The 17,739-nt window shown below is 35.1% G+C and overlaps 1 protein-coding gene across 1 annotated transcript; it reads left to right on the top strand.

Moving 5' to 3' along the window:
• The first annotated feature begins 1,099 nt into the window (after positions 1–1,099).
• On the top strand, positions 1,100–2,864 carry LOC138347952 (uncharacterized). The gene is made up of 4 exons (XM_069296560.1): positions 1,100–1,191; positions 1,295–1,352; positions 1,614–1,793; positions 2,415–2,864. The coding sequence occupies exons 1-4, from the start codon at positions 1,100–1,102 to the stop codon at positions 2,862–2,864; spliced, it is 780 nt and encodes a 259-aa protein (XP_069152661.1).
• Positions 2,865–17,739: the final 14,875 nt, after the last annotated feature.

Raw genomic sequence — 17,739 nt, 5'->3', positions numbered from 1 at the left:
TTGAGGATGCTACTGTTTAACATTATAGCGTAGTTTTAGAGTTGAGCCAGTGGAGCATGTTCCACTAGCGTTTCTTTCCTATTTTTGTTCAGACATTGTATTGGTGCCTTTTTGGCTACCATACAATTAATACTTTATGAACTATTTGTTTCAGTCTCTTATCTCTTTAGTGTTAGATGGTTTTTGATGAATGATTATGAAATGTTAAGAATATTTAGCAAGAATGGTAAAGATAAAAAAATTTCAAATTTTTCTCTTAAATTAGTCTAGGTGAGGTTTGAATAACGCATGTAGGTTTGTCTGCGACCTCTAAGAGGTTCACAACACCGGTCTCCGTTGTGGTTTAGATTCTGGTCGTGAAAAAGTTAAAATCAGATCCCTAGGTTGAATTTCGGGAATATTGAGTTCACATAAACCACATTGAGTAGTTTCTAAGTCATGGTAGTGAAGTGCACCACTATCCAGGATTAGAGACTGCATGATGCGTAGGAAGAAATTCCCTTCTTTTGATCTTATCATGTTTTTCCTAATGTCTGAGTTCTTGGGGATTATGAACGTGTCTAACATCAAACCTTGTTGTTTTTAGAGAATGAACGCTTGAAGAACTAAAGGTCCGAGGAGGGGAGCAGCAACAGCTAGAGGTAATCAGAATCTACCCCAAGCTCCAATTGAAGGAAGGTCATACCAGTTAACCAAGCTGGGTTGACTGATGCTGAGGTGAGGGCATCTATAGACCAGATGGTACAAACCACCATAATGGACTCTCAGGATTTGACATCCCTAGTCAACCGGCAGAATGTTCACAGAAAAAATCCACTAGTTAGCAGTATAGTTGACACACTGCCAGATTTCACGAGGATGAATCCTCCTATATTCACAGGGATCAGAGGATACTCAAGAGATTGTAGATGAGGTGCATAAGATCCTAGTGGCTATGGGGGCCACTGATATTGAGAAGGCTGAGCTGGATTTCTACCAGCTCAAGGATGTTAAACAAATCTTATGCAAGATGTGGCAAGATAGCCGCGTGTTAGGTGGAGTGACAATCACTTGGGAGCAGTTCAAGAAAACATTTCTGGAGAGATTCTTCCCCTGATAGATGAGGGAGGCCAAGGTTGAGGAGTTCATCAACCTTAAACAAGGCTTTATGACGGTTAGGGAGTATTCCCTGAAGTTTGTTAAGCTATCAGGGTATGTTACTTTCCCTAGTATTTAATAGAAAGAATTGGGAGAATACTGAGATTTGTTGAAATCATCCAGGTAAGGCTAATATTCTAGCTGATTCTTTAAGTAGGATGATCATGGGAAGTACAACCCACGTTAAGGATGAGAAAAAGGACCTGGTGAAAGAGGTACACAGATTGTCCAGACTGGGTGTTCTATTGGTTCACTCTACTAGTGGGGGTGTTTAATTTCATCCTTGTTCTGAATAATCCTTGGTAGCTGAAGTCAAGAAGGGTCAGCATCTTGATCTTGTGTTTATGGAGCTGAAGGACTCAGTGCTGTTATAAATGAATGAGTCTTTCGCTTTGGGAGGTTAGAGAATACTTAGATATCAAGATAGGCTGTGTGTTCCAGATATGGATGATTTGTGGAACAGGATTATGGTATAGGCCCATGGTTCCAGGTATTCCATACATCCAGGTTCCACAAAAATGTATCATGATCTTAAGAAGATTTATTGGTGGGATGGCATGAAAAAGGACATTGCAGAATATGTGGCTAAGTGTCCTAATTGTCAGCAGGTTATGGCAGAGCATCTTAAGCCTGGTGTTCTGACTAAGATTATTGAGGTTCTGACTTTTATGTGAGAGGACATTAATATGGACTTCGTGGTTGGTCTTCCAAGGACTAAGAGGCAGCATGACTCCATATGGGTTATGGTGGACAGATTGACTATGTCTGCTCACTTTATCCCTGTGAAGTCTATTTACAGAGCCGAGGATTATGAGAGACTATACATTGATGAGATTGTGAGTTAGCATGGGATTCCTTTGTCTATCATTTCTGATAGAGGATATCAGTTTACTCCACATTTCTAGAGATCATTCAGGAAAAGCATTGGCACGCAGTGATAACTTAGCATAACCTTTCATCCTCAGATAGATAGGCAGGCAGAGTGCACCATTTAGACATTTGGGGATGTATTGAGAGGGTGTGTGATTGACTTCAAAGGTAATTGGGATGAACATCTGCCTTTGATAGAGTTCTTGTATAATAATAGCTATCACTCCAGTATTGAGATAGCCCTTTTTAAGCATTGTGTGGTAGGAGGTGTAGATCTCTAGTTTTGTGGTTCGACGTTCGAGAGTCATCCATTTTGGATCCATACATCATTCATGAGGCCTCGGATAAAGTTAGAGTGATTAAGGACAGGTTGGCTACTGCTTACAACCGACAGAAATTATATGCAGACAATAGAAAGCGCCTTAGAATTTATTGTTGGTGACCAAGTTTACTTAAAGATATCGCCTATGAAAGGGGTGATGAGATTTTGTAGAAAAGAGAAGCTGAGTCCATGGTACGTGGGGCCATATGAGATCCTACTGCGTGTGGGTGAGGTGGCCTATGATTTAGCATTGCTTGCGGAGGTAGCTTATGTTCATCCAGTCTTTCATGTAATTATGTTGAAGAAGTGCCTAGGTGATCCAGCATCAATCCTACGTATAGAAGGTTTGGGGGTTGGTGAAGACTTGTTCTATGAGGAGGTACCTCGTGATATCTTAGATACACAGGTCAAGCGGTTGAGGAACAAAGAGATTGCAAAAGTGAAGGTATTATGGAGGAATCATCTTGTTGCAGGTGCTACGTGGGAGGCTGAGCTCGACATGAGATCCCACTATCCTCATCTTTTCAGCACTTGAGGTTAGTCTTCCTACTCTTTAGCTTATGTTTCCTTATCTCTTTGTATTTTGTCGCTATTATTTGACTGTGCATAGCGATTATGTTATAATCTGATATGCATTACGATGTGTAATGGTAGTGTCATTTGGGGACAAATATTCCTAAGGGGGGGATAATGTAACAACCCTAAAAAATCGAATAGATAAATACTTAAGGTGATTTAATTATTATTCTAAAAATCTGAAATTTTAAGGGCATAATGGTCCTTTCATGTATTAATTAAAATAAATCAAACTTTGTATTAATTTAATTAAATCCTATTTTTAGAAAGTCTTCAATCTAGTGTCCTAATCCTAACAAATATCTCCCTCACATTTCTCAACTCTCTTCCACGTGTTTCAACTCTCATTGTCTCACGCTCTGACTAACAAGATATCTCAAGAAAAGTTTAATAACAATTATTCTTCACACTTGAAAAACACACGAAAAGTTTTAAGAAATGCAAGGTAATCAAAAACCTCAAGGCAAAGGGAGGTTGTTCGTCGAGTGGTGTGTGCGATGAGGAGAATTGAGCGTGGTTTGGAGAAGTTTGTGGGCAGCATCTTCACACATGAACAACACAAGAAGGTATAGGTTTTTCTCCTGGAATTCTTTCTCCAAGAGTATTTTCCTTCAAACGATTCTCAAGGTCTTGAAAAGTAAGGTTTTTCCCCTTTGTATGTCCTTATCCATAGTTTCCAAACGAATTCGTAGGATCGCTATGTTGTGCTTCTAGATTTAGGCACGAATGATGTATTTATATTAATAGTGAACATGTTTATGTGAGAGAAATTACGAAAACTATATTCAAATTGTGATCGAAATATTGGTGTGTGTGTGTGCACGTGGACACTAGATTTGGCCACTATCTTGGGGTTGTAGAAATCATGTATTTCATGTATATTTTATGTGTGAAATATGTGTCAATGTGATGTTCATTACCATGAAATATAGTGTATTGAAATAACTATCTTTTATCAAACTAAGCTTATGAACAATGTGACTAAAAATGAGTTGAATAATGACAAGAATTATCAAGATTCGTATACTCTATAATAAGGTTGAAATCTAGGTTTTAAAAGGGAAAATTAAATGAGTGAGTTCAATGGGAATCGAACCAAAGATCTCACATGTTGGGATGACTTAAAAAGAAAAACAAGGAATGGGGCTAAAGGGAATCAAACCCCCTTATCTACTGATCTCGCCTCAAAGAAAGAAAAAGAATGGGACTGGGGGGTATCGAACTCGTAATCTCTAGGGAGAAGGAGGAGGAAATTAATTAAGCAAATAAATAAGAGGCGTAGGATTCGAACCCACTACCTCCAGGTACACGCGAAGAAAAAGAAAAACAAGGAAAAGAAAACATGAGAAGAGGGAATCGAACCCACGACCTCAAGGATGAAGGAAGGAGCGAAATAAATTAGGAATTGAAGTAAGACTGTGGTGGTTCGATCCCTCAACCTCACTGCCACTCGCCCAGTTTAAATAAAATAAAGATAGACAGGCTGTGGGGGTTCGAACCCATGACCTCCCTTTCCCAGCGAGAAAGCATGAGCTTATTTCAAAAAATAAATAAATAAGGGTGTTGTGGGGGTTCGAACCCACAATCTCCCTACCCCCGCAAAAATTAAAGGAAAAAAATCAAAGAGGCTGTGCGGTTTTCAACCCACAACCTCTTGATTTAGGGAAGAATGGGCAATAAGAAAATATTAAAAATTTAAAAGGGATTGTGGGGGTTCGAACCCCCAACCCTTCAATTAACAAAGAGTAATATTAAAATAGAAAATTAATACTTCCATGTAAATGTTGAGATTTATTTTAGAGTTCTTATGTTATGAATATTAGAATTAAAATAAATGAAAAATATAAATGATATCCAAGTGATTCAAGATTTGGGTTCCCTTGCCCAAACTTCCATATTGATGCAGAAGTAATATGTGATATCCAAGAGTAATGCCATCTACTTAGATAAAAAATCAATATCTTGGCATATATACAAGATACATAAGTCTTGTACTTCATTATCTTAGGAATTTAAGAATCACTTACCGAACTATGAATGAAGCCCCATGGTTGTATGTATAAACACATAAGTCTAACATACGTTCAAAAGTACATGAACCTCATCTCTACGTAATGAAATGATGAACCCTAGGAGGGTTAAGTATGAGTGTAAGATACACTAAATGACCAAGTGCATTGGAATATGATGAGATGAACTATGAAATGAAGAAATGAAGATTCACGTAATAAGAGGTGAGTAACTATGAAACGCAAAGGTGCTAATAATGAAGAATGTGGTGACAACATAATACGAGGCTTATGTATTATATGAGAGTAATCCTAAATGATCCTAAGTAAATGTTAGTAGTACGTACTCACTAATGAGAGTGAAAGATTATGAAGAGACCAGTCTCTATAAACACTCTAATGAAAGTATTGAGTTTAACACACTTAATGCTAATCATTAGATGAGAAATCATCTAATGAGATATGATGTCCTCATACTACAAGGTTGCTTCCATGACGTATGAGTTTGAACGTAATGGAACTTTATACTGAGCACCGATAGTCTAGTTATGAGTGGTGATGCCTTATTTCTGGAAGAGCGAAGGTTCACATAATTCTCATATGATGAGACAGTCCATCTAGCCTTTTATGGGTCTCCATACATCTCCTAGTCTTCGAACCAATACTGCCAATGTAGGGTCTGGGGGGTTAAATTCCCATATACGCTAGTGTGTTATTGAGTCACTTTGGCCAGTGATTCCACCTTTTTTCAGTGTGGGGGAGACACTGGATTTCATAATGCTCATATGATCTATGTCGGTTAAAGTTAAAGTTCCCAATGAATGAATGAGGCCAGCCTCAAATGAAGCATATAATGAATTTAATGATACCTAAGGTGTTCGGATAAGATAATCAAGAGGTGAGCTTGACTCAAGAAATGACATTAGGTTATTCTTAATCATTGAACAACAAACCCGATGAAAGTCTTAAACTACATCTTAGGATTTATCGGGTTCGTTGTGCAATGACCAAGAATGACCTAATGTCATCACTTGAATCTAACTCACCTTTTGATTATCCTATCCTAACAAATATGGTATCATTCATTTCACTATGTGCATCATTTGAGGCTGACCTCGTTTATTCATTGGGAACTTTAACTTTAACCGACATAGATCATATGAGCATCATGAAATCCAGTGTCATGAAAGCCCACATCAAAAAGAGGTGGAAGTACTGGCCAAAGTGACCAAAAACATGCTAGCATACATGGGAAGTGTACCACGCCAGATCCCTATATTGGCAGTATAGGTTCGAAGAATAGGAGGTATAAGGAGACACATACTCGGCATGCCAGACAGTCTCATCTTATGAGGGTTACGTGAACCTCTGCCTTTCCTGAAAGAAGGCATCACTGCTTATATCTAGTCTATCAGTTATCAGCATAAAGTTCTATACATTCAACTCATACGTAATGGAAGCTGGCTTCTAGTATGAGGACATCATAGCTCAATAGCTGATTTCTCATATCATCATTAGTATTAAGTGTGTTAATCTCAATACTTTCATTAGAGTGTTCATAGAGAGTGGTCTTTTAATTAACTTTACACCCTCATAAGTGCGTACGTTTTGGTAATATTTACTTAGGCTCATTTGAGATTTCTCTCATATTTTACTTTAGTCTTATATCATGTAGTCAACCACATTTATGTACATTATAACATTTTTTCTTCATAATTGCTCACACCATTTTCCGTGAATGTTTATTTCAGCATATACCTATGCACTTGGCCATTTAGTGTGGTTCACACTCTTCCTTAACCCTTCTTGGATTTCATCATTTCACTGTTCATTTCATCATTTCTTTGTTCATTTAATCATTTCATTGTTCATTTCATCATATACGCCAATGTCCTTGGCCATTTAGTGTGTTTAACACTCTTACTTAACCCTTTTAGGGTTACATCATTTCATCACATACATCTTAGGTTCACTTACTTTTAAACGTATGATAGACTTACGAGTCTATACATACAAGACATGGGGCTTCATTTATAGTTTGTCTAAGTGATTTATGTTTACAATATTATGTTGTACAAGACTTATGCATCTTGTAGATATTCCAAAATATTGATTTTGATCTTTAGATGCAACATTCATTAAATACTTATGTATGCCATATGTGTCAATAGGGAATTGGGAAAGGAATCTGATTTCGAATCCCTTGGACAACACTTAATCTTATTTTAAACTTGATAATCACATTTTTCAGATTTGGGTGACCCTAGTTCGATCCCCAACTACCACAAAATATTTTCTCTCTTTTTCTCCTCTCCTTTTTTCGTTTAAGTCAATGAGGTTGTAGGTTCAATACCTCACAATCTCATTTTATTTCTTTTAATTTATCTCTTAACTTTCTCACCTATCCAAGAGATTGTGGGTTCAATCCCTAGTCTCCACATTTGTTTTCTCCTTTATTTTTCTCCTAACTCTCTCATCAATTGAAGAGGTTGTGGTGTCAATCTCCACTCCCCACATCTAGTTTTTCGTTGCATTTTTCTCAAGATATTTTTATGAAATTTTAATTTAGTGATGTCATGGGTTCAATCCCCAATGACCTCACATTAAAAAAAATTAAAATGAAGCTCATTTTTTTAAAAGTTGGTTGGCTGGAAATTGTAGTCTCTTCCAATCAATATTTGTCTTAATCTTTTGTTGATTTTCTTATAGCTTTCATGTAATGATGTCTTTGGTTCAATATTTAATGATCTCATTTATTTTATATTTATTTTTCAGTAAATTTTGTACCATTTCGTATTGAGGAACCCCACATACAAAATTCTTGAAATTTGTTCACTATTTTCATTTTCTTTTTATCATAATTCATACGTTAATTCTTAAGGAATTTCGTGGATCATTTCGTGCATCTTTAAGTTTAATATTATTATGATTATATTCAGTCAAGAATTACAATTTCATCCAGCAACATTACACCACTATTACACCTCATGATTTACACAGACATTCGCACGTAAAATTCAACCATAAAAGCATATCATTTTTCACATACTTTAGATTGACAAAGCTTAACATGCTTACAATTCCAAACACATAATCAAGAATACATTATCATGAAAATTAAACTTCAAACTTAAACTACCAACAAACATACCAACAACATGATCTCTAACCTATTTCACATTGAGATCAAAGGGATACTAGGACAAGGATTTCGACAAGAACGGAAATAACTCTACTTTTTGAGTAGAGTCATCTAAGACTTAAGGGTCTCTTGGAAAAGGGAATAAGAGTAAATCTTCTCCAAAAATCACGTCCAAATCCTCTTATAGTAAACACCAACTCGACGGACAAACTTATTTTTTCCTACGTGATTGATTTCGTTTGTTTTCTAATATTTTCGTTATGAGTTCTTCAAGTGTGAAGAAGTATGGTTTACCTACTATTTTTTGAAGTTATTTTGTAGATAGAATCGTGAGTGAGAGTGTTAGATACGAGAGAGAGAGAGATATGAGCGTGGGAGAGAAGAGTTTTCTTAGGATTAGGAGTCTAGTTTAGGATTTAGTCGAATAAGGTTTTTATTTAATTTAGAAATCTGATTTACTTTTATTTTAAATCAGATAATAAATAATAAATATAAATTAATTACATAACTTTACCAACTTAATTTAAAAAAAAATTGATTCATTGCTTCCACCAAGGTTAGAACCCAGGTTGAGCAAGACTTTACTTCAAAAGCCCAACTTTGGACCTCTCTCCCGAAAATACCCCGCCACCTTATTAATTAAATAATTAATTATATATTTAGGATAATTATGATACTAAAGTTATCCTACAAAAAATCATTTTACCCCTATAACCTCCAAACCTAAGACTTTCCCTATTAAGTCCGGTAAAGACTCCTTTAAGTAAATCTTCGTATTTGAGAGTCCTACATGGTTGGACCAAACCTTTCCTAGCTAAAATAACTCCCCAAGTTAGTTCTCTTGGATGTAGCAACCATTTAGAGGTCTGGTTCTACGCGCTTCAATCTGTGTGAACCCGGTCTAATCGTTGGAGTTCTAGACATATTAAGCATTACTTAGCATATCCATTTTTAGGGTTGTTACATAACTATACTAGGTGAAATATACCTCAACACCCCTTAACCTATGAGACGATCCCCCAAAATTTTTTGGTAAAGTGCATGGTTTGGTCTATGAAAAACTTCACAGACCGTCTAAGGCTTCATGGTCCGTGAAACAATTCATGGGATTTACTGCAAGTAAAATTTCACCTACTTGATATAACTTCACTGAAACAGACGTAACTTTTTACTCCAAATTCAAAAATAAGGCAAACTTGGTAGCGTTGGAAAGAAGAGTCGAAGACTTCAAATTTGATAGGCAACAGACCACCTACATCATTATGTGATGTAATATAGGATTGTTTGAAATTGACCCAAAACATAGAACTTCAGAAGTCCCTTTCACAGAAACTGTAAGGGGGCTGATCTAATAACATAAAGAGTTCACCGATTTAACCCACATTGGCAGCCCACAACCTTGTCAATTTCAACCTTTCAACACTTAGCCAAATTTAGGAATGTTTTGGTGTTAACCCAAAAAATAGGCATCAACTTTTTTGACACTAAATCTTGGACATTTTAAGAAACATAAAACAGTAGACAACGATATGATTATGGCAATAAAATATAAAATGAAACAAAGACAACCAACTTATTAGAAAACATAATTTCCAACTTGTATGAATAAAGTGAATACAAGAACACTCCCAAGTCGTACTAACCTTGGCACTATAAGATCACCCTAGAACTTAACTTATATTTGACACTATAATTATTATTATCTAATTCCTAGAACAATCAAACCCGAATTAAACCATAAGGCAACCTGCACATTTATAATACTATGTGCAGCCAACTACAGACAAGTGGCATAATAATAATAAAACACTTGTTGGCTTTAGCATGATCTTATCCTATGTATTTGACACCCCATGTATTAAAAATAATCCAAACAAGGCACCAAATATGTTCCACACAAAATGAGATAACGTTGGACTTTTTGTAACCGCTTGTCATGTGTTTACCATGTATCTTGTAACCACTAGTCATCTTTGACATTGCTTGCCTTTTGGACAAGCTTCTGCCATCTTTAACACTACCATAGTTAGACATTTTCGCCTTGCATTGCTCCCACTTAATGCTGTCACGCCACTATCATAAATCTATGTCAATGTTATGTGGGCATAGCCTTGCTGGCCGTTTCCCTTGTTCTTTATTTTGAATATCAATGCTATGCCCACATAACCTTGTTAAGATTTCGTCTGGTCAAGCCCTTTCCAAGATTCCTTGACTTCAAGTCCTTTGTCCTCAGTTGTTTTTTGTTATTGCAATCAGGCCATAGTGCCATTGTGCACACCTTAGCTTTGTAAACAATCAGTCACCAGCTTACCCTTGCATGTTTGTTTCCTTGGCATATGCAAGTGACAAGGTTAACATGCTTAATACCTTGTCCATGCTGCCATTTAATAGAGTTACTTAGATTAGGGTCTAGCAGACAACTTCATGGTTCGTGCAAAAAGTTTCATGACCTGGTCCATGACTCATGCAAGTCTAAACGACCTGTGAAACCCTTCGTAACATAAACTTCAAGTTTAAATTTCACCACTATTGTTTGTACGACTAGTGACATTCTCTACAATCTTTACAACCTTCTGTACGCATGCACTTGTACTAAACTAAAGCCTTTACTCTTTTTCCATTCCATGTTTCAAGATTTCAGAGGTGATATATTGCCTAGGTCTTTATAGGTCATTGTCTGTCAGCAATTCATAAGTAATTGAGTGTTGTAATACAAGGGTGACTACTCCAATCCATGTATGATATCTTTCTTGAAGTATAATTTTTCTTAAGCAATTCGTACTCGACATTGTTTTGACCTTCATAGTTCCAAGCGGACAAGTGCTTCATTCTTCTATATAGTAGATGACTATGATTCAAAAATTCATAAGTAATAGTTTTTTCCACACCAAGAAGCATATTTTTCTTTTAAGTAGAACAATTTTTATGCAATTACTACGATACATTAAGTTGATCGTCATAGTTCCAAATTGAGAAATATTTCATTCTTCTGTCTATTTATGAGTACATGTAATCAATTCATAAGTAGTTGATTGTACTATCCAAGAGAAAATTCCTCCAATCAAAGAAGTATAATTTTGTTAAATTAGACTCTTCGATTAAAAGAAACCTTCTTAGAAAAATCATTTTGTTTCGTTACCCTCAATCGTCTCTTTAATCTTTACCCAACTCGTTTTTTTTCATCACCCCCAATTTTACTTCTATGGTTGATTTTATCGTTGAACAAAATCTTTTTGATTTTTGTTGAAAAAGGTAGAGATTTCCATCTATGTTGACCGGTAATGCTGGATGTTTTTTTTCTCTTTTTGATTTTCATGAATTCTTTGGATGGGTGGAAGCGATATTTTAAGAGAAGAGACAATAAGAGAGAGAGTGGAGAGTAAGTAGCTTTTTCAGCTTGTTTATTACTGGGGGAGAAGCCCTCTATTTATACAACATTTTTGTACATCAGGCCATTGGAAATGGCCGACACTAACTTTACACTTGGCCTATATTAATTACGCCGTCACAGAACGATAAACTACTAGTGGCCCTTTACTTTATTACTGGCCGACATAACTTTGCATATGGCCATCTTATCTTCTGGCCGACACTTCACAACAAACTACATTAAAGACAAAATTACAAAAATACTTTGTTGTTTATTTCCAGTTACGCTGAGACCTACACAAGAAGAAAAATGCTTCCATAGATTTTGTGCGATGGGAGTTATTAGTAAAATATAAGATATGTATCCAAGTGACCCTCCTGACAACAGTAACTTTTTGAGACCGCAAGTATCCTCAACTTCTTTAAATAATCATATGTGGCCATTTTCCGCTTCCAAACTCTCCAAAAGAAAAAACCAATCTTGAGTGGCAAACCCTTTACCCCTATATAATTGCTCCATTCATTCACTGGCAGTTTTCTTTTTATGATTTTATAGGTTAATTGGACAGTGAAATCGCCTTTAATACTATGCATCCACCATGCTTTGTCAGTGCTGACATACTTGAGAATGAGCCTGATTTTTGTTGTTGTATGTTGTACCATTTCCTCCGAAGTGACTTATTTTAGCTCTTCTTCATTCCACTCATAATTTATGATAAAATAATTTACCTCCCATTCCTCATCTTGTGCCAACTCTCCTTCAGTAAAGTATAATGATCCTTGCCAGTTCCAATTATCAAATCAAAAACTAGATTTTCCAGTCATGATTTGCCACTATATATCATGTTCTATCTCCACTCTAATCTTAATCATCTTCTTCCAAACCCGTGAGGCTCCTAAACTGTTTAAAATTAACAGATGCATTGTTTTGCACTTATTATTCCACATGTATTCAGCCCGTAAAGAGTTGATGGATACTCTTGAGTTCCACCAGAGCTAAGAAAACAAGGCTTTATTTATATCTTCAATCTATGTATATCCAATTCCACCTTCCTCTATAAGAAGAAACATATCCCCCCATGACACCATGTGTTTACCTTTAACTCCCCTCCACATTTCCCAAAAGAATTTATTAAAAATTTGAAGATTTTGGTCCATGACTTATCTTTGTTGGATTCATAGTTGATAAAAAGTAATCATTTAATCATTTGACCAGATGTACATGAATACTCTTTTAGCACCTGCATTATTTTGATCGCTAAACTTCTTTCCCAGAGGAAAAAAGGATTGTATATCATCTACTCGGTTAAATGATTAATCACAGGGTCAACTGTGGAAAATTATATCCCTTAAAATATGCATCCCCATGTAAGATGTTTCTAGGACCTCTTCTCCAATAACTAAAATAGTAGGGGATAGACGATGTACCTTCCTCAATCCTCTCAAAGATTCGAAAAAAACCATGTTCCCTACCATTAATCAGAACTAAATACCAGTTTCTGGACATATTCCACCATATCATATCAAAAATCATTTCAGGGAAATGCAATCTTTTCATCACTTTGGTTGAGAATATCCATTAAACTGTGTCATATTCCTTGGTCATATCAAGTTTCACATCCACGTTAACATTTTCCCCCTCATATCCATATATCTAATAATTTCTTGTGCCTAAAAATACATACTCAGTGATACTTCTGCACTTCACAAAACCTAACTTTGTTGGAGAAATTATCTTGGGTAAGACCAACATAATTTTTTTCATGAACCACTGGTGAAATAATCATATTCAGAAAAATTACTAAGACTTATTGGTCTTAGATCAGAGAAGCATCGTACTAATTGTTTCTTGGGTAAACATACTAAGTTGGTATCAGTAACAAATTTTGACATCTCTTGCCCATAGACAAAAAGCTCTTACTAATTTAGTAATATCATCCCCTATGATCTCCCAACAACATTTAGAGAAATGTCCTGTAAATCCATCCGGCCCACATGCAATGCTCTCATTCAATGCAAAGACCACTTTTTTCACTTCATCCTGATCTAGAAGCCTACTCATTGCCTCAATTTCATCATCTGATATACTCTTTGGAATCTGGTAAATCTGGACATAGTTCGTTTCCAACATTTCTGCATGAAATTGCTCTCCATAAAATCCCACAACAATTTGCTTAATCAGCTAATTTGTTTGCAACGTAATTTCTTGGTCACTCAATATTTGACCAATATGCAACTTCTTCCATTTCCCTTTAACATACAAATGGAAAAATATCGTAGTTCTATCCCCATCTTAAAACAATTTCATCTTATCCTTCAGACTACAAAAATCTTCTTCTACTTGCAAAAATTTCTTCAATTCTGCTTCTAGTTTGCTCAATTCTGCCTGGTTGTTTACATGTGGTTGTATTTTCAATTGTATTTCGTTGACCTTTATCACATCCTCTATGGTGGAAATTTGTTGAAAAACATTTCCATAGGAAGACTAATTAAAGCTGACAGTGCTTTCTTAACTCTCTTCATTTTAGCATGGAACTCTATATGAAGGGTTCCCAACAGTGTCCACAATTTTGTTAAACTGTTTGTGCTTGCTCAAAAAATTCAAAAATCTAAAGAATTTTATTAACGTCTCCTATCTTGAGCTACAAGCCTTATGTAAAGCTACATGGTAAGACCCCTGTTTGATCAGATGATGCACCTCATATGTAGGGAACAAATTTATAATTCCGATTCACAAGAATACTATCCAACCTTTTAAAAATACAGTCCTCCTCAATTCGTCCATTCCACCATATGTATTTACTCCCCGATGTTCTCACCTCTGTTAACGCACATGCATTGATATAGGATACAAACTCCAATGCTTCATTATGAATGAATGCAAGGCCTCCTAGTTTTTATTCCTCATTAAGAGTAACATTGAATTCTCCTACGATGACACATGGACATTTCTAACTTCATTCTAACTCCTCCTATTTCTCCCATAATTCTAATATGTAAAAAGCATTACATCTCGCGTACACAGTTGTGTGTTAGAAAAAAAATATTTCGTATTCTTAACTTAATTGTTATTTGTTGGACCGTATCGAGAATAATGTTACCTTACCAAATTGTCCTCCAAAAAAACCAAATCTTTCAAGAACTTTTCACCCCCGCATGCTCAAAGCCTAATTTCCTTTTGCAATCTTCCAACTCAAATAGATTTTGAAATAGTTCCAATAAAGATATGAATGAATGTGTCTTTTGTTTAAGTCCATTCCTTTATCAAATGATTTTTGAGTATTAACTGACCTAATTTTCTAGAAGAGTAGTTTTTTCAATCATTGATCACTATTAGACGCATTTTTCCTGCTGCTCCTTATTTGTACATGTAAAGGAATTCTAACTTTGCCTTCCCTTGCTCCATTTTTAAGCCTATTGGTATGCCTTGCTAATTTGTTGAATATTATATTCCATCTCTTTATCCTCCCGAAGGTCCTTTTTTCTGCTAAACATCATCATCGTCCTCTATTAAGTATGGAACGTTCCTTATTATCGATTCTACCTCATCCCTTTGATTGTCATTTTCCGAGTTTAGATCTTGTTCAAGCATGTCACGTAATTCATAATCAGTACAGTCCTTTTCTTTTTCGTAGTTGTTCGCCTCATTTTTATACTTGGTTGAAACAACTTCATCATAACCACTTTAAGTCACATCTCCACCCCTTTTCCTTCATTGAGAACTATCCACAATGTCACCTGGTTTTGCTATATTTTTCTTTCCAACATTAATATACCCTTCAACCTGCTCATTATCCATTGGTGCCATCCTTAAACTTGGATCTCTTGTCCTTGTTTCCCACTTTTGTTGATTCTTCCACGGTTGTTCTCCTAGCAATAGAATTCTTCTCTGTTCTGTCGTTTTCCTTCCTTTCAACTTTTCTTGTTTTTTTTATTCAATTCAAGATGCCCAACAAAACGTTGTTCCTCATTTTTTTTCCCTGAATCATACATTTGTGACAATACTTTGGCACATAATCGTACTTAATTTTGATACATTTCTCCATTATTCCTTATTGTTTTTTTCATTCAAAATTTAATCCGTTTTCATAATTCAATGTGTAGATTTGCATCCACCTTAGCTCTTGCACAACTTATCCTCGTCTTATTCTTTGTTTCCAAGTCTACCTATAGTGGCTTCCCTACTGTTGGTGCAAGTGAAAACACTACTTCTTCCCCAAAATGATTTGGTGGAAGCGATGAAAAAATATCCATAAAATTTTTGTTTTGTGTCCTCCATGGGAATGAACACTAAATTCCATTTCAGCGTTCTCATTGGAAAAGACCAGATATTCTGTGTGATGTAAAAGTTGGTTTAGATAGTAGGTGAACATAATCCTCTAATAATGTCTTTCATATTAAATTATGATCATCTAGTTTACTTATTATAATTCCCAAATGACTTGTGGTTATCCATGCAAGTAAAATATAAGTTTGAGTTGTAATGTCTTAACGTTGGTTTTTCAGTCTTAGATATTACACATATGTTAGTGCGGATAGAGTTACATGTCAACCTACCTTCGAGGGAGGTTGGCTACTAACCGAGGCGCCATTGGAGCGTCTAAAACTAGAGTTTCTGGATACAGGATTACATTTCCCAGAGAGCATCTATAACCACGTTTCTAGTTTATTTTATCGTTTATACCAAAAATAATATTGATCTTCACAAATCACGAGCTCTCATCTATCTCGTCATTCAAAGCACCAATCTTCAGCAAGTTCTTCTTTGTTGAAAATCTTCTTGCTCCTCTTTGTCACAATTTGTAGCAATATCAGTTTGTTCAAGTTGAATTACCTTAGTACAACTTCAGTATGATCGAAAAACTTCTCATCTTTAGTTAAGACGAATATAACTACATCACAGATATGACAAGTGTTAATGTATGTTTTTCACTTAAAGAAAAATATCATAAAAATATATAAATTAACAAATAAAGAAAATCAAAGGTTGATGATTAGGTGGAGAATGAAATACTAATTAACAAAACACAATAGAAAAGAAGGTTTTCTTAACACAAAATTCTAAAGAACTCCCAACAATCATAAAAAAATTATAGATTTCAAACATTTCTAGCACTCATTGAATGTCTTTTGGATAAACCGAAAGATATCATAAAAAATAAAACAAGAAAAACATTAGCATACTGGTCAAACATAGACGCAAATCCCTACATTTTTCAATAGAAAGCTGATTTTTATTTTTATCTATAACATCTAAATAGAAAAGTGAACTGGGGGTAGTAAAAACAAAAGAGAATTGGGGGTAACGAAATATTAGAGAATTGACTGTAAAGAAAATAGAAAGATGTTTCTATTCAGTTTTTTTTCTTCATAAAAGAGTTCAAGAAGTTATACTTTCTAATTGGAAGAAACTTTTGGTGGATACAACAATCAGTTACTTATGAATTATTGCAAAACAGTCAACAATCCACTCTTTTTTCAATACCTGGCCCCCAATTCTCTCTTTTGTTCATTACCACAAATTTTGTCATCTATGGGTCATGTTATCACTAAACAAAATTTTTTAACTTTCTACTATAGAATGTAGCGATTTCCACCCAGGTTGGACTAATGATGTTGATTTTGTTCTTGTTTGGTTTCTATGACATATTTCAATTATTGCAAATGACATTGATGTTTTAGGTCACTGGGTGCTAGAAGTGTGTGAAAATCTATAATTTGTCATGATTCTTGTTATTTCTTCACAATTTTGTGTTTAAAAAACAGGTTTTTGTGTTGTGATTTGTTTATTGGCTAGACTATTATTTGGGCGAATCATCAAGCTTTGATTTTCTTTATCTATTTAATGAATATATTTCTTCTATTTTTTCTAAAAGGGAAAAAATTACACCAATAATATTTATATTGGCATTTTAGTTTTGATCATCTTAACAATCCATGAGAATTTTCAAGATTATAGTTATGTGAGTCTCAAGTAATTCAATTTCAAGAGACTCATCTACTATAAAGTGCAACGAAGAGGGGCAATAAGATTGCAACCAAAAAAACTTGTAGAAGATTGGTGTTTTAAATGTAAAAATGGAGGAGAGCGCATGATTTGTGACTATGGGCAAGTCCTTTCGCTCAAAAAATAATTTTATTTTGTTATAATTGATGAAATAAACTAGAAACATGGTTGTCTTTTTAAAAACATGGTTGTCATTTTAGAAACATGTTACTAGTTTATTTCATCAAATATAATAAATATGAAATTGATTTTCTTAGCTAAATGACTTGCTCATAGTAAAAAATCATGAGCAATCTCCCATCTTTAC

The sequence above is a fragment of the Solanum lycopersicum genome, chromosome 4, assembly GCF_036512215.1.
Source record: "Solanum lycopersicum chromosome 4, SLM_r2.1".
Lineage (NCBI taxonomy): Eukaryota > Viridiplantae > Streptophyta > Magnoliopsida > Solanales > Solanaceae > Solanum > Solanum lycopersicum.
This window is presented reverse-complemented; position numbering and strand designations above follow the sequence as displayed.